This window comes from Chelonia mydas, chromosome 23 (genome assembly GCF_015237465.2).
Source record: "Chelonia mydas isolate rCheMyd1 chromosome 23, rCheMyd1.pri.v2, whole genome shotgun sequence".
Classification (NCBI taxonomy): domain Eukaryota; kingdom Metazoa; phylum Chordata; order Testudines; family Cheloniidae; genus Chelonia; species Chelonia mydas.
Window position 1 is genome coordinate 13691868 of NC_051263.2, and position 20676 is coordinate 13712543.

At 54.7% G+C, this 20676-nt stretch overlaps 1 protein-coding gene across 1 annotated transcript; it reads left to right on the top strand.

The window, feature by feature from the left end:
* Positions 1–499: 499 nt before the first annotated feature.
* Positions 500–4438, top strand: LOC119564827 (matrix metalloproteinase-9-like). Its single transcript, XM_043534883.1, has 3 exons — positions 500–506; positions 2235–2534; positions 4035–4438. The coding sequence occupies exons 1-3, from the start codon at positions 500–502 to the stop codon at positions 4436–4438; spliced, it is 711 nt and encodes a 236-aa protein (XP_043390818.1).
* The last annotated feature ends 16238 nt before the right edge of the window (positions 4439–20676 follow it).

Here is a 20676-nt window from a genome sequence, read left to right on the forward strand (position 1 = left end):
AGATCGCCCCTCAGCTTCCCCAGGTCCCACACCCCAGCTCTAGCCTGCCCCGGCCTCTGCCTCCTCGGCGAGGGTCACCCCGGGCTCTGCAGGCCCTGGCTGCATGCGAGTCTCTTTGCTGCCACAGCACCATCTCCTCATCTCCTGCCTCTGCCTGTCCAGCCCAGCCCGCTCTGCACCCCGCACCCTGCACCCCACCAGGGGCAGGGGCAGCCGGGGCCCCACAGGTCCAGGAGCTGGGGGAGGATGCAGGAGCAGGGCAGGGACTGATGTGGAGTCAGCAGGGGGCACCTTTTGGCGGGTCACAAATGGGGGGCACGGAAGTGGGGGTAGGTGGAGCTGAGCTAAAGCCTTCCTCCCATCCCCCACTGCACTGCTCTGACCCCCTTCCCACACACCCCTGCACTGCTCTGACCCCCCCTTTCCATCCGGGGGTGGGAGCGCCTGGAGCCCCCTCCCTTGGCCTGGGGCAGCAGCGATGGAGAGGAATTGTGGGGCGATGGAGGGTATCAGCGTGAGAGGGAAAGGAAAGGCTCCAGCTTCCCCATTTTTGTCTCTGCTCCCTCAGTGAGTTGGGACCCCCGGAGCAAAGGCCCTTTGAGGATGGGCCCTTGTTCACTGAGGACTCATAGGAAAACAGCACTTTTCAAGACTCAGTTCCTGGGCAAAGCTACAGCCAATGAACTGGGATTTTCAGAAGCCAGTGGTGCTGGGGTGGTCCCTTCCCCTGAATAAGGGTCCTGGTGCCAGAGCACAGCCCGATGGGGTGAAGGTTGGCCCAGAGGGAGAGACCCCACCCTGCACCAACCCCCACTCCCTGAGTGCTGCTCAGCACCCCCACACACACACATATCCCTCTTCATTGCCCCCCCCCCCATTCCCCAGCTTGGCACCTACAAAGTTACAAGAATCTGAGCATGTGGCTGAGTCTGAGCTGGTTGCCACCAGCTGGGCCCTGGCCCACTGAGTGGGTCAATGGGGCATGAGCTGGAGCAGGGCAGTTTATCAAAGGCAGGGGCCAGGTGCCAGCCTCAGGGCTAGGAGAGGAGGATTTGTCTCTCCCCGCACATCTGGGTGGGTGAAGCAGAAACAATGTGAGCCGGGCAGCTGTTAGCAGGTGGCTCTAGGGGGTGGCCCACCTGGTGATACTAGGATGGCTGTTCTTGGCTCCCCATACAGAGGGGCAGAGCTCCCCCACATACTGGTTTGCATGGGGGGGCAAGGAGAGGAGCTCAGACACCCCCAGAGGGGCAGGAACCCCTAGATCCCAGATCACATTAGGGGGCAGGGAGAGGGGAGGGGTCAGACACCCTGAGAAGGGGAAACCACCCAGAACCTGCTCACATGAGCAAGGAGGAAAAGGGGGCATGGGCCCTCCAGAGCCTGCCACACAAATGGAGTTCAGGGAGTGGGGCTCAGACCCGCCCCTAGGGGGACAGGGACTCCCCACATCCAAGCACACACACAAAGGTAGGGAGAGGGGAATCAGACTCCCCACCCCCAAGATCCTGACACACATGGGAGGGGAGAATGTGGGGCTGACAGCCCCTAATCTCCTCCAGTCCCTCAAACCATGTCCACGTCCCAGTGCCCCACTCCACCTGACCCCGCACCCAAGATCCCCCCTCCCCTTGCTCCCCCCCCCCAAATCCTTCCTTATTCCAATTTACTCTTCCACCCCTACTCACCCTCCCCTCCCAGTGGGGATTTGCACCTGTAATTTATTCTCCGTTCAGAACTCAGTACAGCACTGCCTGGATATTCAGTTGTGCTCAGATTTCATGTCCCCTGTGGCAGAGGCAACGTGTAGCAAAATGCCCCCTTGTTTAATTTCCGATTTTTGCCTGGGGTCGGGTTTGAGCTCACAGTGCTAGCTCTGTGGGTCCAGAGGCTGTGATAGTCCATGCTGAGTGAATCGCGCCCCGTGCACAGTGCTCCGTGCATGAGCGTTAAACCTGCTCGCCACGCGCCTAACCGGAGACCCAAACTTCAGTTAATGACACTGGAATTAGATTTCTCCCCAGAGGGCTAATTGGTGCCGTGCCCTTGGTTGGGAGTGCGCCTCAAGTGGCTGAGGCCCCGGCGCGACGGTCTGAACCCCGGCTTCATCTCTAGCCGCGTGAAAAAAAAAAAAAGAAAGTTGCCAAAAAAGTCTACTTTAAGCAAAGCTGGTTTTTAAGGGGGGCTGTAGCTTAGGGACCCCTTGGTCAAGTGGGACCAAATTCCCCCATGAGACACACCAAGTTTCAAGGCAATCAGAGTAATTGTGCGGATTTTAGCATACTTAGAGTCGAGCTTTAGACAGAAAGCTGGTCTGAGCCTTCACGAGAGCAGAGCGCCTCATTTTTCTGTTCCTCCATCTCTCTCTGCTCCCCTCACAGGCTCAGGCTCCCCCCGCTGCACCTTCCCCTTTATTTACAAGGGGAGATCGTACTCCTCGTGCACCACGGTTGGGCGCAGGGACAGGAAGCTCTGGTGCGCAACTACTGACAGCTACGCCAAGGACGGCCGGTGGAGGTTCTGCTCTCCCATGGGTGAGGCCTGGCTGCCTTCGCTTCTCACTCCATTCCCCTGCCCGGCACAGCAGCCGTTCCTCTGGGCCCTAACGCCAGGGACACAGGCCCACTTGCTGCAAGGAAACACCCCGGCTCTAAATCCACTGGCCAGACTTTTCTGAGACCATAGCTTCCAGCTGGAGCGAGGTGTCTTGGGAAACGCCCCTTAGATGCCTTCCTGCGTCTCTGTGAGCCTAAAGACCTTTGAAAAATTAGCCCCAGGCAACTAAGTTCCGGATATTCAAAGGTATTTAGCGGTTGTTACCTCAGTGTTGCAAAGCCAACTGATTTAAGGTCCTAAATGTCATTTCCAAAAGGCATTTATGCCCTTAGGAGCCAAAATGTCATTGACAATGTGATTTTGGTCTACTAAGTGCCTAAATCCCTTTGGAAGAGATTTAGTCTCGCACCTCAGTCGACTTTGCAACACTGAGTACAGCAACGCCTGAATGCCTTTAAAAATCTGGGCCTAAATGACTTGGAGAATGGGATTTAGGTACCTAAGACGGTGTGGGTACGTCTACACAGCAAAAACAACAAAAACACAAAACCCTGCAGCAGCAAGTCTCAGAACCCAGGTCAACTGACTCAGTGACTTCCTTGTAACCCTGGGTAAGTCACCTTCCCACCCTTTGTCTGTCTCACTCACCGATTTTGACTGTGAGTTCTCGGTCTCTCCCTGTGGGTCTGGGCAGCACCTGGCACAGTGGGTTCCCTGGTGGACAGTTTAGTTGCTGACAAAAAGCAGCATCAGCTGACCTAAAACTATTCACGAGTTTGCGTCTAGCTCCCAAGAATGACTCTGGTGCCGGGGCGCTCGCCGAGGCTGTGGCCGCGCTGTGGCTATTCATTCCCATTCACTTCTTCCACTTTTTTCAGGCTGCCGAAAAATCTGAAACACGTTGGTTTGGGTTCGACCCAAAATGAAACTCTTCCAAAATATTTTCAGAACTGCCAGCGAACCGAAAAGCCATTGTTGGCCCCGCTGTGGGGGAAGGGGGAGGATAGTAATAATAATAAATAATAAATGTGGGTCTGACTCCATCGTAGTCAGGGGTGCCTGCAAACTGATTCTAGAATCACTGCGCTCAGCATCTGGCCCCTTCTGCTGAGCTGCAGTTAAATCCCTGGGGTAGATAATCTGCCCTAACAAACCAGATCAAAGCCAGTTTGCACGGGACAGAGAGGAGTTGGGGGGGTCAGATCAATTCTTAAATGAGAATGGAGAACTCCCTGTGAGTGGCAGTGTAGCTGTCTCTGGGGATCGAACTGGTTCCTTCCCCCACCCCCTACCCCCTTGTTACCTAGGACCAGATCCTAGGCTGGTATGAATTGGCATCGCTCCATGGGTTTCACTGAATCCGCACTGCTTTACACCAGCTGGGATCTGGCCCCATTTGCTCTGGTGGAGCAGAGCTGATTGACACCACTGCTGATTGTCACTTGCCTTTCCTTGCTCTCTTCCCGTTTCACTCTCAGGTCCAGACTCTCTGCCCTGCACCTTCCCCTTTAAATACAAGGGGAAATCGTACTCGGCCTGCACCAGGGACGGAAGCACCGACAAGCAGCTCTGGTGCGCGACCACCAGCGACTACGACAAGGACGGCAAATGGAAGTTCTGCACCCAGAAGGGTGAGTCCTTGAGCTCTGTGTCACGCTGCCTAGAGCGGGTCGCAGCTGAGAACGCTCAGACTCAGGACAGATTGCCAGCAAACAGAGCAGACACCCCCAAACTGAGGGGATATTCTATCATTAGATTCACCAAGCCAGTAATAACAGAGCATGCCTGGATCACTAGGCTAGTTTTACCATGGAATACAGACAATCCCCTTAACATTTCAGCCCCTGTTTATCACTCAGGCCAACTGAACTTTATGGTGTAAGGTTATTAAAACATAAAACACCATACAATAGATTCTTCTAACCCCAAGGGGTTAGTCACTTACCACAGTCACTGGATACTTCAGGATCTCACCAAAAACAACGCAGGCAGCCAACCCTTAGTAAACTAACTAAAGATATATGAATTAAGAAAAAGAAATGAGAGTTATTAAAATGTTAAAAAACAATAAAATACATGACAGTGGGATAAGAATAGATGAATCCAGTTGTCAGCTGAGATGTAACGTCAGCTAATTCCTGATACGTCTCTTCGAATCCTTCCATGCATCTTTCAGGGAAGCCCAAAATGATCATTTGGGGATCTCAGTCCAATGGCTCAAACTCTCCCTGTGTAGGTCAGCTGAGATGGCAGGACCATGCCCAGGGCTTCTCTTTTATAGCTGAAGCAGGCCAGCAAGCTGATAGTCATCATCACCATGTGGGAACTTGCTTTGATGAGGAAGGCAGCAATACAGACAGCTTGGGTTCCCATTGTTCAATGCCATGACCCAAGCTATTGCTCAATCCAATTCATGCAGCCATTCAAACTACAAAGATGGTTTACAGGTGGTTTTTCAATGTAAATCACATGTTTCAGAAAGACCAAGACAGAGGTTCTCAACCTACTTACCACTGTGGGCCTCATATGCAACTCTCTGTGGGTTATGTGGGCCACGTCCACACAATATATATACTACCTGTATGGCCCTGAGGATGTCACATGGGCCACAGCTGTGTGCTGATTGGGCCTCAAGCGAACCACAGGCCGGAGGCTGAGAACCACTGGAAGACAATAACATCCTCATTCTAGTAAACTTCATCTAAATGCTAAATACAGGACTTTTGATCTGACGGCAATTGAGTGTACATTGCATACACAATGTAGAGGTAACTACTGAGTGACATCAGTGTATGTTACTGTCGGAGAATACAGACAAATGCAATTAGCACCAACTCTAGATTCTTATCACACAAGTGAATGGGCTGGATTACACCGCAGTGCCTCTTGGCATGCCTTTAAGGATTACACACACAGGTGAAAAGAACGAGGAGTATTTGTGGCACCTTAGAGACTAACAAATTTATCTGAGCATAATAAAGGTGCATTAGCCTGTTAACTTTATCCTGAGCTGGTTTGCCAGTGCCACAGTCCACTCCTCCTGCTCTGTTCCCCTGAAGGGCACAGCGTCATTCTGCACGGCGTTAATGCCAGGGAAACAGCCCCACTCACTGCAAGGAAGCGGCCCCAGCTCCAAATCCTTTGGCCAAGCTTCCCTGGGGCACCAGTTAATCCTCTCCTGGGAGCGTTGTGCTTAAAGATTGTTCGCCTTCTCTCCCTCTCTCCATCTGCATGAATATCCGTCGCTCCCACTCAGCACAATCAGACAATGATTCTCCCACAATTCCATACTGTTCAGATACACATTCAGAAGGAATGAGATGGGGCGGGGAATGCGTGGTAGTGTCACAGATATCAAGGTATTAAGAAATACGGCTCTCTAATCTAGCAGGCCAAGGTTTAGCCAGATTCACTGGCAGGCAGCTGAAGCGACGTAAATTCCAACCATAAAGGAGGTTTATAAAATGTTTTGCAGGATGGGTAATTAATCACTGGAACAACTTGCCACATGATGGAGACTCTCTAGGTGTCTTTATCTTGAGACTGGACATCTTTCTCAAAGATCTGCTCCAGCTCAACTATAAGCTATTGGCTGGATGCAGAAACCACTGTGTTATACAGGAGGGCTGACGAGATGACCAGAATCATCTCTTCTGGCCTTAACATCTATGAATCTATAAAGGTCTGAGCCACGCAAATTTAATTTGTCTTCCTTAGTCCATAAAGAAGAGGCAGGAGTTAATGCTTTTCATCCCGAATCCATGCTGACAAAACCTCACCCACACAACCCACCCCAGCCTTGTGTATCTCCCTGCCACACACCCCGTGGGAGGTAGTTTAGCAAAGTTTCAAGGAGTGTGTAATGTTCAGGAGTGGGTGACTTCCCCTGGGACTTGCGCTGCTTAGTCACGGATATGCTGCTGAATCTCCCAGCCAGGTCCGATCCTTCCTATCTCTGCCTGGGAAACCTTCCAGCCATTAGACCAACTCCAGCAGCATCCCTGGGGAACCAATCCAGTGGCTGCATTTGGGAAGAGAGAGCGGAGCTGCGGGAGAGGCGGGAGGGAGGGGGAGAGAAAACAGGATTGAGGATGGAAAACAAAGGCTGGGAAAATACACGTGAGTGGAAAAAAAGAGACAGAAAAAAAGAGGGGGGGGGGAACAAAGAGAGAGACACTCAGCCCGGCTGTTGCTAACACAATTCTAGCATCAGGGCAGGGGGAAAGCTCAGATCTTCAGAAACTGGACAGCATCAGGATCCTTGGGGCTTGTTACTTCTAATTGCAGGTTTCAGAGTAACAGCCATGTTAGTCTGTATTCGCAAAAAGAAAAGGAGGACTTGTGAAACCTTAGAGACTAACCAGTTTATTTGAGCATAAGCTTTCGTGAGCTACAGCTCACTTCATCGGATGCATACTGCCTTAGAGACTAACCAATTTATTTGAGCATAAGCTTTCGTGAGCTACAGCTCACTTCATCGGATGCATACTGCATCCAGTATGCATCCGATGAAGTGAGCTGTAGCTCACGAAAGCTTATGCGCAAATAAATTGGTTAGTCTCTAAGGTGCCACAAGTACTCCTTTTCTTTTTACTTCTAATTGTCAGTCTCCATCCCTGCTTGTGCTGCTGGGACTAGGCTCTGCCCTGGGGGGTCAGGACACCTGGAGTTCAGCTCTTACCAATCCATGACTTCCTTTGTAACCCTGGGTCAGTCACATCACCACCCTGTGCCTCAGTTTCCCCTCCCATGCCTTGTCTATCTCATCTGTTTTGATTTTAAACTCTCTGGGGCATTCCATATTTTTCCACTGGCACAATGGGGTCCCGATCTCGGTTGGGGTCTGTGCACCACCCGGCACAGTGGGGCCCCGATCTCGGTTGGGGTCATTCTGAGAATAAATCCTGAGATGAGAATCTGAGGCTGATTCCAGCTGCAGTCATTGGCATGACTCCAAATTGACTCTGGAGTAACTACGATCAGGATCTGGTCCCTAGTTCCACGATGCAGTTATATTCTTTAGCATTTCTAGTGTAAATAATCTGCAATAACAAACCAGATCAAAGCAAGCATATAAAGAACAGGGGTGAATTTGGACATCAGACCAGTTCCTTAATGGGAACAAAGACCTCCCTGTCCATGCCAGTGTAGCTGACTGTGCTTTTCCCCTCTCCAACTTAGGGCCAGATTCGCCACTGGTGTAAACTGGCATCGCTCCGCCGGCTTCAGTGGATCTGTGCTAATTTACAGCAGCACAGAATCTGGCCTTTTAATTCAAATGAAGCCAGGACAATTTATACCTGCTGCGGATTCTGGCCTAGTGACTCCAGTGAAGCAAGGTGGATTTACACCACTTAGGGTCCATTGACTCCAAGGGCACGTGCCAATTTATATCGCTCATGGTTGTGATTTGTCTCTCTCGATCTCTCCCTGTTTCACTTTCTGCCTCAGTCTCTCCCCCCTACACCTTCCCCTTTATTTACAAGGGGAAATCGTATTCGGCCTGCACCCGGGATGGGACCAGAAGCAGGCTGCGCTGGTGCGTGACCACCACGAACTACGACACGGACGGCAGTGGAGGTACTGCAGCGACGGGTGAGTCCTGGCAGGCTTCGCCTCTTACCCCGTTCCCCTGCGTGGCACAGCGGCCGTTCGGCTCAGCCAGGGAAACAGCCCCGACTTGCTGCAAGGAAATGTCCCAGCTTCAAATCTTCTGGCCAAACTTTTCCGAGACGCCAGTTAATTCCCTCCTGGGAGAGTTTGATTTAACTATTGATCGGTCGCCCTCCCTCTTGCCGCTCGTGAGGATATCCACTGCTCCTTCGTGTGCAAAAATCCGCTCTGGCTCGGCCCAGTGACACAATGGTGCTCTCACAATGCCACACACACGTGTCCCGAAAACACACACACGTGCACGCGGGGCGGGAACGAGAGAGGACACATGCTACGAAGACATGTGCTATAAGACAGCGTTAAAATATTGAGAAATAAGGCCCTGCGAGACTAGCAGACAAAGGTAGAGCCAGAGGCTGGAAGTTGAAGCTAGACAAATTCACACTGGAAATAAAATGCCATTGCAACAGGGGGACCGGACCCTGAGTCTCTCCTGGGGGTGCTCTAACTACAAGGCTACACAGCCCTCCTTCCCCCCGGTTCAGTCCTTTCTTGCTCACACAGAGGGGGGATTGGACCCAGGTCTCCCATGTCCCAGGTGAGAGCTCGAAACCCAGGGCTAAACATTATGAGGGAAACACCCCCCACCACCTTCTCCAGCTGGGCTCTGAATGGGGCCTAAGCCAGTCCCCGTGCTCCCAGCACACCCAGCGGATCGGGCCTGAGGGCAAATCAGCCTGGGGCTGGCCCATCTCCCACTGGGCGCTGGGGGGCGCCAGGCAGCTGGGCGCCTGGAGGGAGGCAGCACGTGCAGGCCCAGAGGGAGCCAGAAGGGCCTGGGCAGCCTTCGCAGCGCAGATGCTGGGGGCGAGCGAGGCCAGGCGCTTACGCCAGTAGGAGGCAGCTGCGGGGGGAGGGTGGGGGTAGGGGTAGGGGGGACCGCGGTGACACCTAATGCTGGGGTTTAGGTGCCCACATCCCTTTCTGGATCTGGGCCAATGGCCCCTTCTGGCCTTCAAGTCTAGGGCTCTATAAAGGCTTCGGCCACATGGGTTTGACTTGTCCACTTCTGTGTTTGTGCAGCACAATGGGGTCCTGGGCCATGATGGGGGCTCCCGGTGCTACCGTAATACTCCTAATATATAATGTACAGCATCCAGCACAATGGGGTCCTGGGCCATGACGGCAGCTCCCAGTGCTACCGTAATACCCCTTGTAAGTCTCTGCTTGCTCAGCGTGGCGCTCTGTCCCCCTCTAGTGGTAGCTAGGCCCCCTACAGAATGATGAGCCCGCTATTGCCTTGGCTAAGAGACAGGTGTCTTTCAGCTCATGCGATAGAAGGTCCCATGTTTGATCCCCACTGCCAACACCCTTGGGTGGGTCAGTGTTACACCCTAATATATAACGTACAGTGCCTAGCACAATGGGGTCCTGGGCCAGGAGTGGGGCTCCCAGTGCTACCTTAATACACCTGTTCAATAATGTACAGCACCTAGCACAATGAGGTCCTCTCTATGATTAGGGTGCCTAGTGCTACCATAATACCCCTAGTAAATAATATACAGCTATTATCATTCCAGAAAGGGGAAAGTGTTTTTCACCCCAAATTCATGCTGACAAAACCTCTCCTCCCAGCCCTGTTTGTCGTGTAGGAGCTACACGTTTGGTGGGAGGTATTTTAGGAAAGTTTCTGAGAGTTTGTACCGATCGGGAGGGTGACTTTCTCTGGGATTCTGCTGCTCAGTCATGGAGGCACTTTTGAATCTCCCACCCTAGGCTGGTCCAAACCTTCCTATCTCTGCCTGTGAAAACTTCATGCCCATAGACCAAATGGCTGCAGCCTGCCTACACTGACTGCATTTTGGAAGACAGACCGGAGCGGAGGGTGTAGAAGAGGACTCTGGGGGTGGGGGGTGGAACTGCTAAAGCAATTCCAGCTGGAGGGCGAGGCGGGGGAAGACCCCCCATCTTCACAGACTGGGGAATGTCAAGATACTCAGGGGTTGGGGTTTTTAAGTTATGTCAGCCCGTGTCTCTGCGCACGGCACTGTGTGGAATCACTAGCCACGCTGCGTGGTGGAGGGGGAATGATGCGCGGAGGTGACCCAGGGAAACTGACCATCTGCGACAGGGCCGAAGATATTTGCCAGGCACAGGATGTTGGTGACGATGTGCAAGGTGCTGAGCTGCTAACGCATTACAAGAGCTCCAATGAATGCCAGAGTCCATTTGCCCCGGGTCCAGTCTGAGACTTTGTGTTCTGTGGCTGAGTTCTTAGCAGCGCCTCTAGGCTCCAAGATCCCACAGCCACAGAACTGTGCTCCGGACTCTCAGCTCTCATTTAAAAAGGGAACCCGAGTGTCAGCAGTACAGTGCTGCTTGCCTGCATCTGCAGAGAGCCCGGAACCCTGGCTCTGAAGTGGGAGCGGGAACTGTCCCATCCATCTAAAGGGCAATTGACTCTGAAACCTAATGATGGCATGTTGAAATTGAAGGGGGAGGGATAAAATAAACTCTCCCCCAGCACAGCTCCTTCAGTCAATGAGCAGAACATGTCCTTAGCAGAAAAACACTCTGATTCCTTTCCTAGCTGAGCTGAAATCTCCCCCTCGCCATGGCACTAGTCAGTGTTTCTGTCTCCTGCAGATTACGACAGTGGAGAAGCGTGTGTTTTCTCTTTCACCTACAAGGGCAAACGCTTCTCTGCTTGTATCAAGTTTGACAATCTCTTCGGGAGGTTCTGGTGGGCCACCACTGACAGCTACCACATGGACTGACAGTGGGTTTTCTGTCCCGACTGAGGAGGGAGAAGGAGGAGCCAAAGGGACAGACAGTGCCAGAGCCATCAATGTACCGTGACACCACTTCGACGGAGGGGGCTCCTGGATAAAAACCCAGGCCAAGATTCTCAGAAGTGATGAGTGATTTGGGGGACCCATCTGGAGACGCCTTCAAAGGGCAGGTGCTTGGCGCTTGTGGAAGATCAGGCTCCGTTTAAGGTGCTGAGCAGCTGCCCCTTTAAGGCCACACAACGTGGGTGCCCAAAATCCAGACACTGGTTTGCCAACCCTGAGACCTGGCCTGTGTGATCAGCGTGTCACTCTGGCTGGGGCTGGCTGGCCTAGTGCGTTTCCCACTTTTCACTGCCCTTGAAAATAAAGGCTCTTTCCAGGCAGTGTCTTTGCTTCATTTCTACCAACGGCGGCCTCTGTTCACCATCTCGGCAGGCCCTGCCACCTTCCTTCCACCCTGGGGAGACAGGGCCATGGCAGTCGCTGCTCAGTAACAGGGGACGTTGGTGTCTGGAAGGGGATCACTCTGGGCACCAGGGTTTCAAGCCACAGCGACACCCCGGAGCCAAACAGAAAATGAGTCTGATTAAGTCTGAAGAAACAAACCTCCAGGCTGAGCTGTGAGTGCCTGGCCTTTGGCCCGAGCGGTGCACCGATATCCAGGGCACTGGAGGGTGTTTCTGTTAGGAGGAGAAATGGATGTGTTGGGAAGATTCTCGGTGTGATCGTGTTTATTCACCAAAGCGTGCCACGTCCCGTTTGCCTGACCCCAAGGAAAGAAACAGCAGCAGGCAGCTTCCTGGCTGCAAAACCCCCACGCCTGCGCCTCCAGCGAGCTCTGTGCCCAAGCAGCTCTGTCTCGGGAACAGCCCTGGGACTGGCACCTGCTGCAGCTGCGACCAAGAGGGGCAGCGTTGGGGCCAGCGGCTGCCGTGCAGCAGCCCAGGACGCTGTCCTGAGTGGAGAGAGAGACAATGAGAGAGCAGCTGGTGCTGGGGAGGGGGCTCGGGGTCTGCCCAAAGGGGCAGTGGGCAGGCGGGTAGAGGAGAAGGAGGCGAAAAGAGGCGCGGTGGGGGCCAAAAGGGGGTTTGCAGAGGAAGCTGGACGTTGAAGGGCCGCATGCCAAGAGCCTGGCCGCGAGGGACTCAGATCCCACAAGTGCTGAGGCTGCCCGCTGGGGCGCCAGCAGAGGGACCCCGCCTGGGAGCTGGGGGAGCAGATGCGGGCGGGGGGTGCTGTTGGTGGCAGGAGAGGGGTGCACTCAGCGCATTATGGGAGCCAAAGAGTGGGGGGGGGCGAAGCCAGATGTTGCAGCCGGGGCAGAGGAGCTGATTCCCCCTGGGGCAGCGGGGTGGAGGGCCTGAAGAACGTAGTTGACGGGGGTCTCCAGTTGGCTCATCCCTGGAGCAAGGGCTGGCTGGTCCTTGGGCTCCGTGACTCCTCACATGCGTCTGGTCCGTGGCTGCTCTGTCCACATGCTTGGGCTTTCCCTGCAGGATGTGGGAAATGGACGGTTTGCTCCACTGTGTCCCCTCCACTCTGCCCCTGTGCGCTGTGGGCAGAGCCGGGGGTACCGCACCCACAGCTCACCCTTTGCAGGGAGGGGCGGCTGGAGGAGCCATAGGCTCAGCTGGGGTCACTCAGGGCAGCACCTGGGTCTCCGGCCGACCGGCACCAGCTCTGGGTCAGGCCACCTGTTCCATGGGGGGGAGGGCACGGGCTCTAAGGGAGACCTCCCCGTAGGATCCCTAGGGAATGGTGCCACCGTTATAGGATCCCATAGGAAAGGGGCTCCCAAACTGTGGGCTGCGACACAGTCCCGGCTAGTCCCCTGTGGGCAGAGTTGGGGGGGACATGGGGGACATTGGCACATGTTGGCAGATTGGCAGTTGGCGATGGCCCCCTCTCAGGGCCGGAGGAGCCCAGCGCCCCCGGTGGGTGGCAGAGGGCGAAGCGGAGCTACCAGGCGATGGGAGGAGGGTGAGGAGAAGGGGCCGGCCTGAGAGGCAGCTGCTCCTAGCATGGCGAGATGGTTCACGGCCATTCCTGCTCTGATCCAATGCACCCCGCAATCTGTGGCTGTCAGGCCCCCTGGAGTATCAGGCCCCGCAGGGATCAGGGTTCGGCAGTGGGTGATCAGGACCAAGAAGGAAATGGCCAGGCCCAGTGTGAGCATCTGCTGCTGCCCGGCACCAAGGCCGGCCTGAGGGAAATGGCAGCCTGGCTGGGAAGGAGGCTGTGAAGCATCCTGCAGCCAGGGGAGGTTCCCAGGGGTGGGTCTGACCTGGCTCCGGGAGCAGCCGCGCAGGCGAAGAGGGAGTCCCGTCCCGCCCCAGCCCAACCAGAACTAGCAGCTGGAACCCGGCGCACGATAGGGGCCCCCGGCCAGGGTGTCCCAGGCTTGGGAACTAGGGGTGCGGCAGGAGCTGCAGCACCCCCAGGTTTCACTGGGCTTTTGCAGGTGCTGTCAGAAGGATGTAGGAGTCCCGGAGCTCGGCTGCACCCATGTGATGAGAGCGGGAGCTGCGCTTTTTCACACGGCTTTTGAAAACACATGGATGGTTTTCAGTTTCCTTAGCTAGGGGGAAGTTTGGGAACCCCTGTCATTGGATGCCACAGGGGCCCCCGAACCCTTGAGCAAGGACCCTGCTCTCGCTCTGTCTGCAGTCTCAGGGGTGGGTCTCATTCCCAGCTAGCCCCATTCACGCGCCATTGCTCCCCATGGACCATTCCCGGGCTGGGTCAATGTTCCTCACCCCAGTGACTCCCACTGACCTGCGCCAATTCCTCAAGCGCAGGGTCAGGGCCCAGTCTGAACCCATCACACTTGCAGGATGGGCCCCCAGCTCCCCACCTCATGGCATCATCCATGGGTGTGGGGAAGGGCTGCACTGGAGACTGGGGTCCCTGCAGGCCGGGGCTGTGTCTGTGTTCGATTCGCACCCCCTTGGCGTGGGGAGAAGCAGAGGTATTGCATAGACAGGGCCAGAGCCCCTGCAGGTGTCAATCAGCCCCGCTCCACTGGAATAAGCCCCACCCCCCATGTCCAGGTGGCCCCCTAGTGGCCACGTGCGATAGGGTGAAGCGACACAGGGGGTGAGGAACGCACAGTTCCGTGGGCAAGTCTCCGATGCCAGATCCCCCGTCTGACGGGAGCTGGGCCAGTCCCCAGGTCGCTCACCATTCTGCTCCTGAAACGGGTACAGGGCATGCGGTGCTGGACAGATGCTGCCAACATGGAGCTGGGCCTCAGGTGCCGCTTGCTTAACTCTGTGCGGGACGGGGCTGCCTGTACCCCAGGGCCAGGCCAGAAGGCACTGGGGCAGAGACACCGCTCAGGGGACGTCCTGGCCCAGACAAGCAGTTAAAACCAAAAGGTTAATTTGGAGGCGAGCTGGAGGGAAATCTCTGCAATATGCCAAAGATTCTCTCTAGTTCCAACCCAAATTGCTTCTGAAGCCAAGCGGCGCCATGTGCACTGAAGATTTTATTCAGCTAATGAGCAAAGAAAAACCGAATCAGAAGGACACGGCATGGAGGGGAAACTCCTGCAAACCCTCTCCAGCTAACGAAGGGTCCAACCAGCCCTGCCCCAAACCAAGGGCAAAGCACGGCCAGTGACGCAAGCACACAGCAACACCCGTGTTAAATCGTCTGCAGCATCAAACCATGGGGCAAACACGGCTCAGGGCCGGTCCCTTAATGGGCAAATGGGCGTCCAAAGGGGGCTGGCCACATACCAAAGCAGCGACACTGGTGGCCACGGGGGAGACGGACTAGCACAGAAACCACATTGGGTTATGCCTGTCTACACAACAATCCCAGAGGGCAATTGTTGCTTCCTCCGTCCCTGTTAGCAGGGGGGCTGATCAGTCTCCCCCAAACACAGGACAGGCTTCACCCATTGGGGCCTCCATCTCCCCTTGGTCACCACAGGGGACTCAGTCTGTGTCTGGGCCCAGCTCGGTGCCTCATTCTCTCCCCTCTGGCGACTGGTCTCTTCGTAGGAGCTGGCTGCCGGCTGGCCTCCATCTCTGCGTGGGATTTGGGCCGACGCCAGCAGGGGCTGGAGCAAAGGGGCTGCCAGCCAGAGACCTTTGTTGTGAATGGCCGTGTCAAGGTTCCTTCCCCACTCTGAACTCTAGGGTACAGATGTAGGGACCTGCATGAAAACCCCCTAAGCTTATTTTTACCAGCTTAGGTTAAAACTTCCGCAAGGTACAAACTATTTTATCTTTTGCCCTTGGACTTTATTGCTGCCACTACCAAGCATCTAACAAATATATAACAGGGAAAGAGCCCGCTTGGAAACATCTTTTCCCCCAAAATCCTCCCCAAACCCTACACCCCCTTTCCTGGGGAAGGCTTGATAAAAATCCTCACCAATTTGCATAGGTGAACACAGACCCAAACCCTTGGATCTTAAGAACAATGAAAAAGCAATCAGGTTCTTAAAAGAAAAATTTTAATTGAAGAAAAAGTAAAAGAATCACCTCTGTAAAATCAGGATGGTAAATACCTTACAGGGTAATCATATTCAAAACATAGAGAATCCCTCTAGGCAAAACCTTAAGTTACAAAAAGACACAAAAACAGGAATATCCATTCCATTCAGCACAGCTTATTTTATCAGCCATTTAAACAAAACAGAATCTAACACATATCTAGCTAGATTACTTACTAAGTTCTAAGACTCCATTCCTGTTCTGTCCCCGGAAAATGCACCACACAGACAGAGCGAGCCTTTGTTTCCCCCCATCTCCAGCTTTGAAAGTATCTTGTCTCCTCATCGGTCATTTTGATCAGGTGCCAGCGAGGTTATCCTAGCTTCTTAACTCTTTACAGGTGAAAGGATTTTTCCTCTGGCCAGGAGGGATTTTAAAGGTGTTTACCCTTCCCTTTATATTTATGACAGGCTGAGGGAAGCAGAGGCAGAGATGTGCAAGCGCCACTGGCCCCAAGCGTGACGCAGCCACCAGTGACTTGAAGCTCCCTCCAGCCTGGGGCAGGTGAATTCCCAGGACAGGCTCCGGGGCCGGGGGGAGCCGGGATGATCAACCGGGCCCTCACCATGGCAGTACCAGTGCAGGAGCAGAGTTCACAATTCAGTCCACGCCAGCCCCTCACAGTGCCCTCAGGTCTGCCCGGGCAAAGCCATGTCCCCAGACACCCAGGGAGCAGGGCCCAGCTGTCCAGAAAGCAGGGGGGCACTGAGGGTCTGTGTGAGCACGGGAGCTGGAAGCAGGAGGCGCGTGGCTGCCAGGGGGAGCAGGACTGGGTCGTGCGGCATGTAGGCAAGGGGCAGAGACAGGAGCAAAGCCCAGCAATATGCAGGCTGCGAAGGGCTGGATTTTAACACCCTTTTCTCTAGGCTTTCGCGGCTCCGGGTGCAGGGGGGGCTCTGGAGTAGTCACGCAGCCACGTCACGCGTGTTAATGGCTGGATCTTGACTGGCCCATGGATCTTCTCGCCCAGCGTCTCTTCCTCCCCCTCCAGCCCTGCTCTGCTCCCCACCTGCCAGCTCTGGAGAAAGGCAGGGGGAGCAAGGCCAGGGCTGGAGTCTCTCTTGTGTCTGCTGAGCGCCCATCTGTAACGAGCCAGGGTGAAGGGAGGCTGGATTAGTGCAACATTCAGCCTGCCCGGGGAGCCCCAGCCCCGGGGGAATTACAGCCCCATACCAGGGGCTACAGCCAAGACTCGGGATCCTGGGAGCCCAAAGTGAGACATGGCAGCATATATATCAGGGCAGCGCCCAGGGCTCCAACCAAGATCCAGGACCCACAGTGCCAGGCGCTGCACAGACCCATGACAACAGACAGGCCTGGACCAAGCAGCTCAGAATCCAGATCGACCGGACTGACACCAGGGAGGAGGGGAAACTGAGGCACAGCTGGGGAAAGAGCATGTCCCTGTTCATCCAGTGGGGGCAGCTGGAAGAGCTGGGAACAGAACCCAGGTGTCCTGCATCACAGGCCAGGGCGGCGCTTTCTGTCAGTCCGGCCTCTCTGAGGCATCTCAAATTGGGCGCCCATAATCCCGGGTCATTTGGGGGAAATATCATCAAAGTTACAATGGGTCAAAATAATTACAGGTTTCAGAGTAGCAGTCGTGTTAGTCTGTATTCGCAAAAAGAAAAGGAGTACTTGTGGCACCTTAGAGACTAACCAATTTATTTGAGCATTAATTGCTTAGTCTCTAAGGTGCCACAAGTACTCCTTTTCTTAATGGGTCAAAAGGACCTGGGCAGGGGGGTCCCTAATCAATTATATCCCCCCAGAGCATACTGCGCCCCTCATCAACACACCTAGCCCCCGGAGCTCCCATCAACCCCCTAATCTACAACACCCCCACCCCCGAATAGCTGGGACCCCACAGAGTCATGCAGGGCCCGCTGCGGGTCACCCAGCCCAGCTCCCACATGCAATGGGGCCCGGGCTGTGTCAGAGCCCTCCCATAGCCTGCCCTGCCATGGTCACCACTGGGCCACACCCTGGGCGGGGGAGGGGTCAGCAGGGCTGAGAGAGCTGCGCCCCCCATCCAGACCCATAGCCCCCTCCCCTAGCGCCTCAGGGTTTGCTCCCCTCCATTGGGGTCAGTGGCGGAGACATTGGGTCTTGTTAGTGATGGCAACAAAGATGGCCGCCACCTCCCGCTGACAGGGACAGACTGTGCAGGACCCACCTAAGGGGCTCCGAGACCCCCATGTGGGGGGAGGGGACACAGGGGATATGCTGACCCCTTGGGCCCACAAGCAGGGAGGCCCTGACCCCGCACAGGCCGGACGTCAGTGTGGCCAAGCAGGCGGAGCTGGGACCAATCACCTCCACGGGCTCTGGCCCAGGCCACCCCAGCCCCACAGGCTGTGGATCCTTACACCTCCCCTGGCCCTGTTTACACGTCCCCCCACAGAGCAGCAAAGGGCACAGCGGGTCGCTCATGCTGCCCCAGAGCGTGTTTTGCTGTCCCAGATGTTGCAATGAAGGCCCCATGGAGCAGCAAAGGAGGGTCTGTTAACTCCCCGCTTCTGTCTAAAGGTCTGGCTACACTAGGGGATCCCAGGGGCTGGGAAGACTCACTCCATGGGCTGTGGAAATGCTGGAGCTAAGTGGGGGACGTTTGTCAAACAAAAGGGGTTTCCCCCCTCAAAAATGGCCTTTTTCTGCCCCCAAAATGGCTATTTTCACAAGACACCTGGGACTGTCCAAAGTTTCCTTTTCTGCAAAAACTTTGGTGACTTTTGCCATCAAGATTCCAACCGAAAACGTTCCCAGGATCCCGCGGTTATTGGAAACCGGGACATGGACATTTTTCACGGGCCGGAAAGCCCGGCTTTTGGTAAATGTCGAGAACCGTTCCTGGGAATGTTCTGCTGAAAACATTTTGCAAAAACTTTTGGGGGAACCTCCCCCCTCCAAAGTCGGCCCATTTTCACCTTGCAAAACAGGAACAACAGGGAAACATCTGCATTTTTTCCACCCCACCCCCAAGGCTGGGCCTGTTGTGTTTAACAGCTCAGTTCTCAGCCACCCAAATGCCCTGGGATGTGACACTCCCCAGTTGCAATTTCCAGTCAATCTACTTACTGTACTGCTCTGGCCCCATTGCCACAGCTCATGAGGTATTTAACCTTCTAACTCCCTGTGAGGCAAGACAATTATCCTCATTACATGGGTGGGGAAACTGAGGCACAGAGCTGCTATGTGACTTCTCTGCGTTTGCACAGGAAGGCTGTAGCAGAGCAGGGAATTCATCTCATAGTGACCAAGTCCCAGGCTAGTACATAACCACTGGGCCACCCTTCCATGCAAGATGCCAACTGCAGTTCAGTGCAGAAACTCTACTGAACTCAGAGCTGGGCATCTCACTCCCTATGGACACCCCGGCCAAGTGTCCGAGGCTACGATGGGGTTGCCAGGGGCAGACCAGCCCGAGAGGATGCTGGGTCCCCATAGACCAAGCCAGGCAGCAAAGCCCCATGTAGCTCTGCCGTGCTTCTCCCTGGCCCCTACCTGAGTCCAGACAGTACGTGCGTTTCTGGTCCACGTCGTAGTTTCTGGTCAGAGAGCACCAGGGCCTCCCACTGGCATCCCCATCTGCCGTGCAGCCCAGGTAGGTCCGGTTCTGGTAGGTGAACGGGAAGGCACAGAGAGCTGTGGAATTCCCAGCCAGTACTGGGGAGACAGAGAGAGGGGAGGGGGCAGTGTGGTGCAGTGGTTAAATCACTGCACTCAGAGCCAGGACTCCTGGGTTCCTTGTTGGGGACCTTGGGCAAGTCACTTCTCCTTTCTGTGCCTGTCACCTCTCCTGCCCGTAGGTCAGTTAGACTGTGAGCTCTTTGTGGCAGGGACTGGCGCTCACTCTGTGTCTGTGCAGCGACAGGGCCCTGACCTCGGTCGGGCTCTGTGCAGCACCTGGCACGATGGGACCCAGGGACATAGAGGTCCATCAGGGAGGCACTGCAGTGGGTCAGTAGTGCCCGTCAGGCCTAGCGTACTCACTACACCTCACACACCTGGCAGAATCTGCAGCTAACCGGTGTCACGGGTGGATCATGTACAAACGGGCAACACGCTGATCCCAAAAATCGTTGCATGGGGTGTATACAAAGAGTTATGAAGAGGGGCTGGAATGATGTTCTTCAGATGCGTTTGGCAAGCAATGAATAAGCCCTAGAGTAAGGAACGGGCATTAGCTTCTCTGGCCAGCCTGCTCCTCAGGCAGAGACAATGACGATCCATTTACATCTAAGGTAAACAAAGCCATCAAGCTACCAAGCCGGGGAGAAGACAGCCTGGCCTCTGCAGGAGAGAGAAACTGGCTGGGCCCACATTGCACAGAATACATTGCAAAGATTTTCAGGGCTATAAAAAGAAGGAGAAAGAACCCCATGGGGTTATCCATGACTGGGCAGACACAGGAGGCTGGGGCTCCTGAGTCCTTCAGCCAAACGGGTGACATCTCTGGGAACTGAGCACAGATGAGAAACTTGCTTAGGCAAAGATCATAACTGGCTGACATTCGGTTCTAGCCTGAGAAGTGTGTTTCTACTGGTGTTTGTTCATGAACGTTTCTGTCCTTATTCTTTCAGCTTGCCATCGCTTAAACCCATGTCCTTTACTTCATAAACTTGTCTTACTCTTACCACAGAACATCTCAGTATTCGGATTGACACAGAAGGTTTGTCAGTCCCAGTTAAGCCAATAAGCGGCTGGGTGCTGTCTCTTTGATGGAGCAGCTAATCTGATCAGGTTTCGTGCGTGCTACCATGAGAGGCTGTGAGAATCGGACTGGCAGAGTCCTGAAGAGTTTGCTGGCAGGGCAGATAAGGCAGTTGGGAAGCTGACACACAGCTTAGCCACAGCAGAGTAGGGTAACAGAGAGGGTCACAGTTCTGGGAACCCCAATTGTTTGTCAGAGGCCCTGATGTCGATCAGGGTCTCTGCAGTGCCGGGCACAATTGATTTCTGTCCCGGTCTGGATGGCACCTGGCACAATGGGGCCCCTGTTCTCGGTCAGGGTGCATGCAGCACCTGGCACAATGGGGTCCTTGATTTCTGGTTTCAGGTGCTTCTGCACCATAAGTTACCAGACAAATACTACATCAGTGTGAACGTGCAAGGTTGTACCAGCCTGTCCGCAACCCCAGATCCCTGTCTGTCTAGTGCAAACCCTGCTCCAGGAGGGACTCCTGTGCTGTTACACCTATAACACCCCA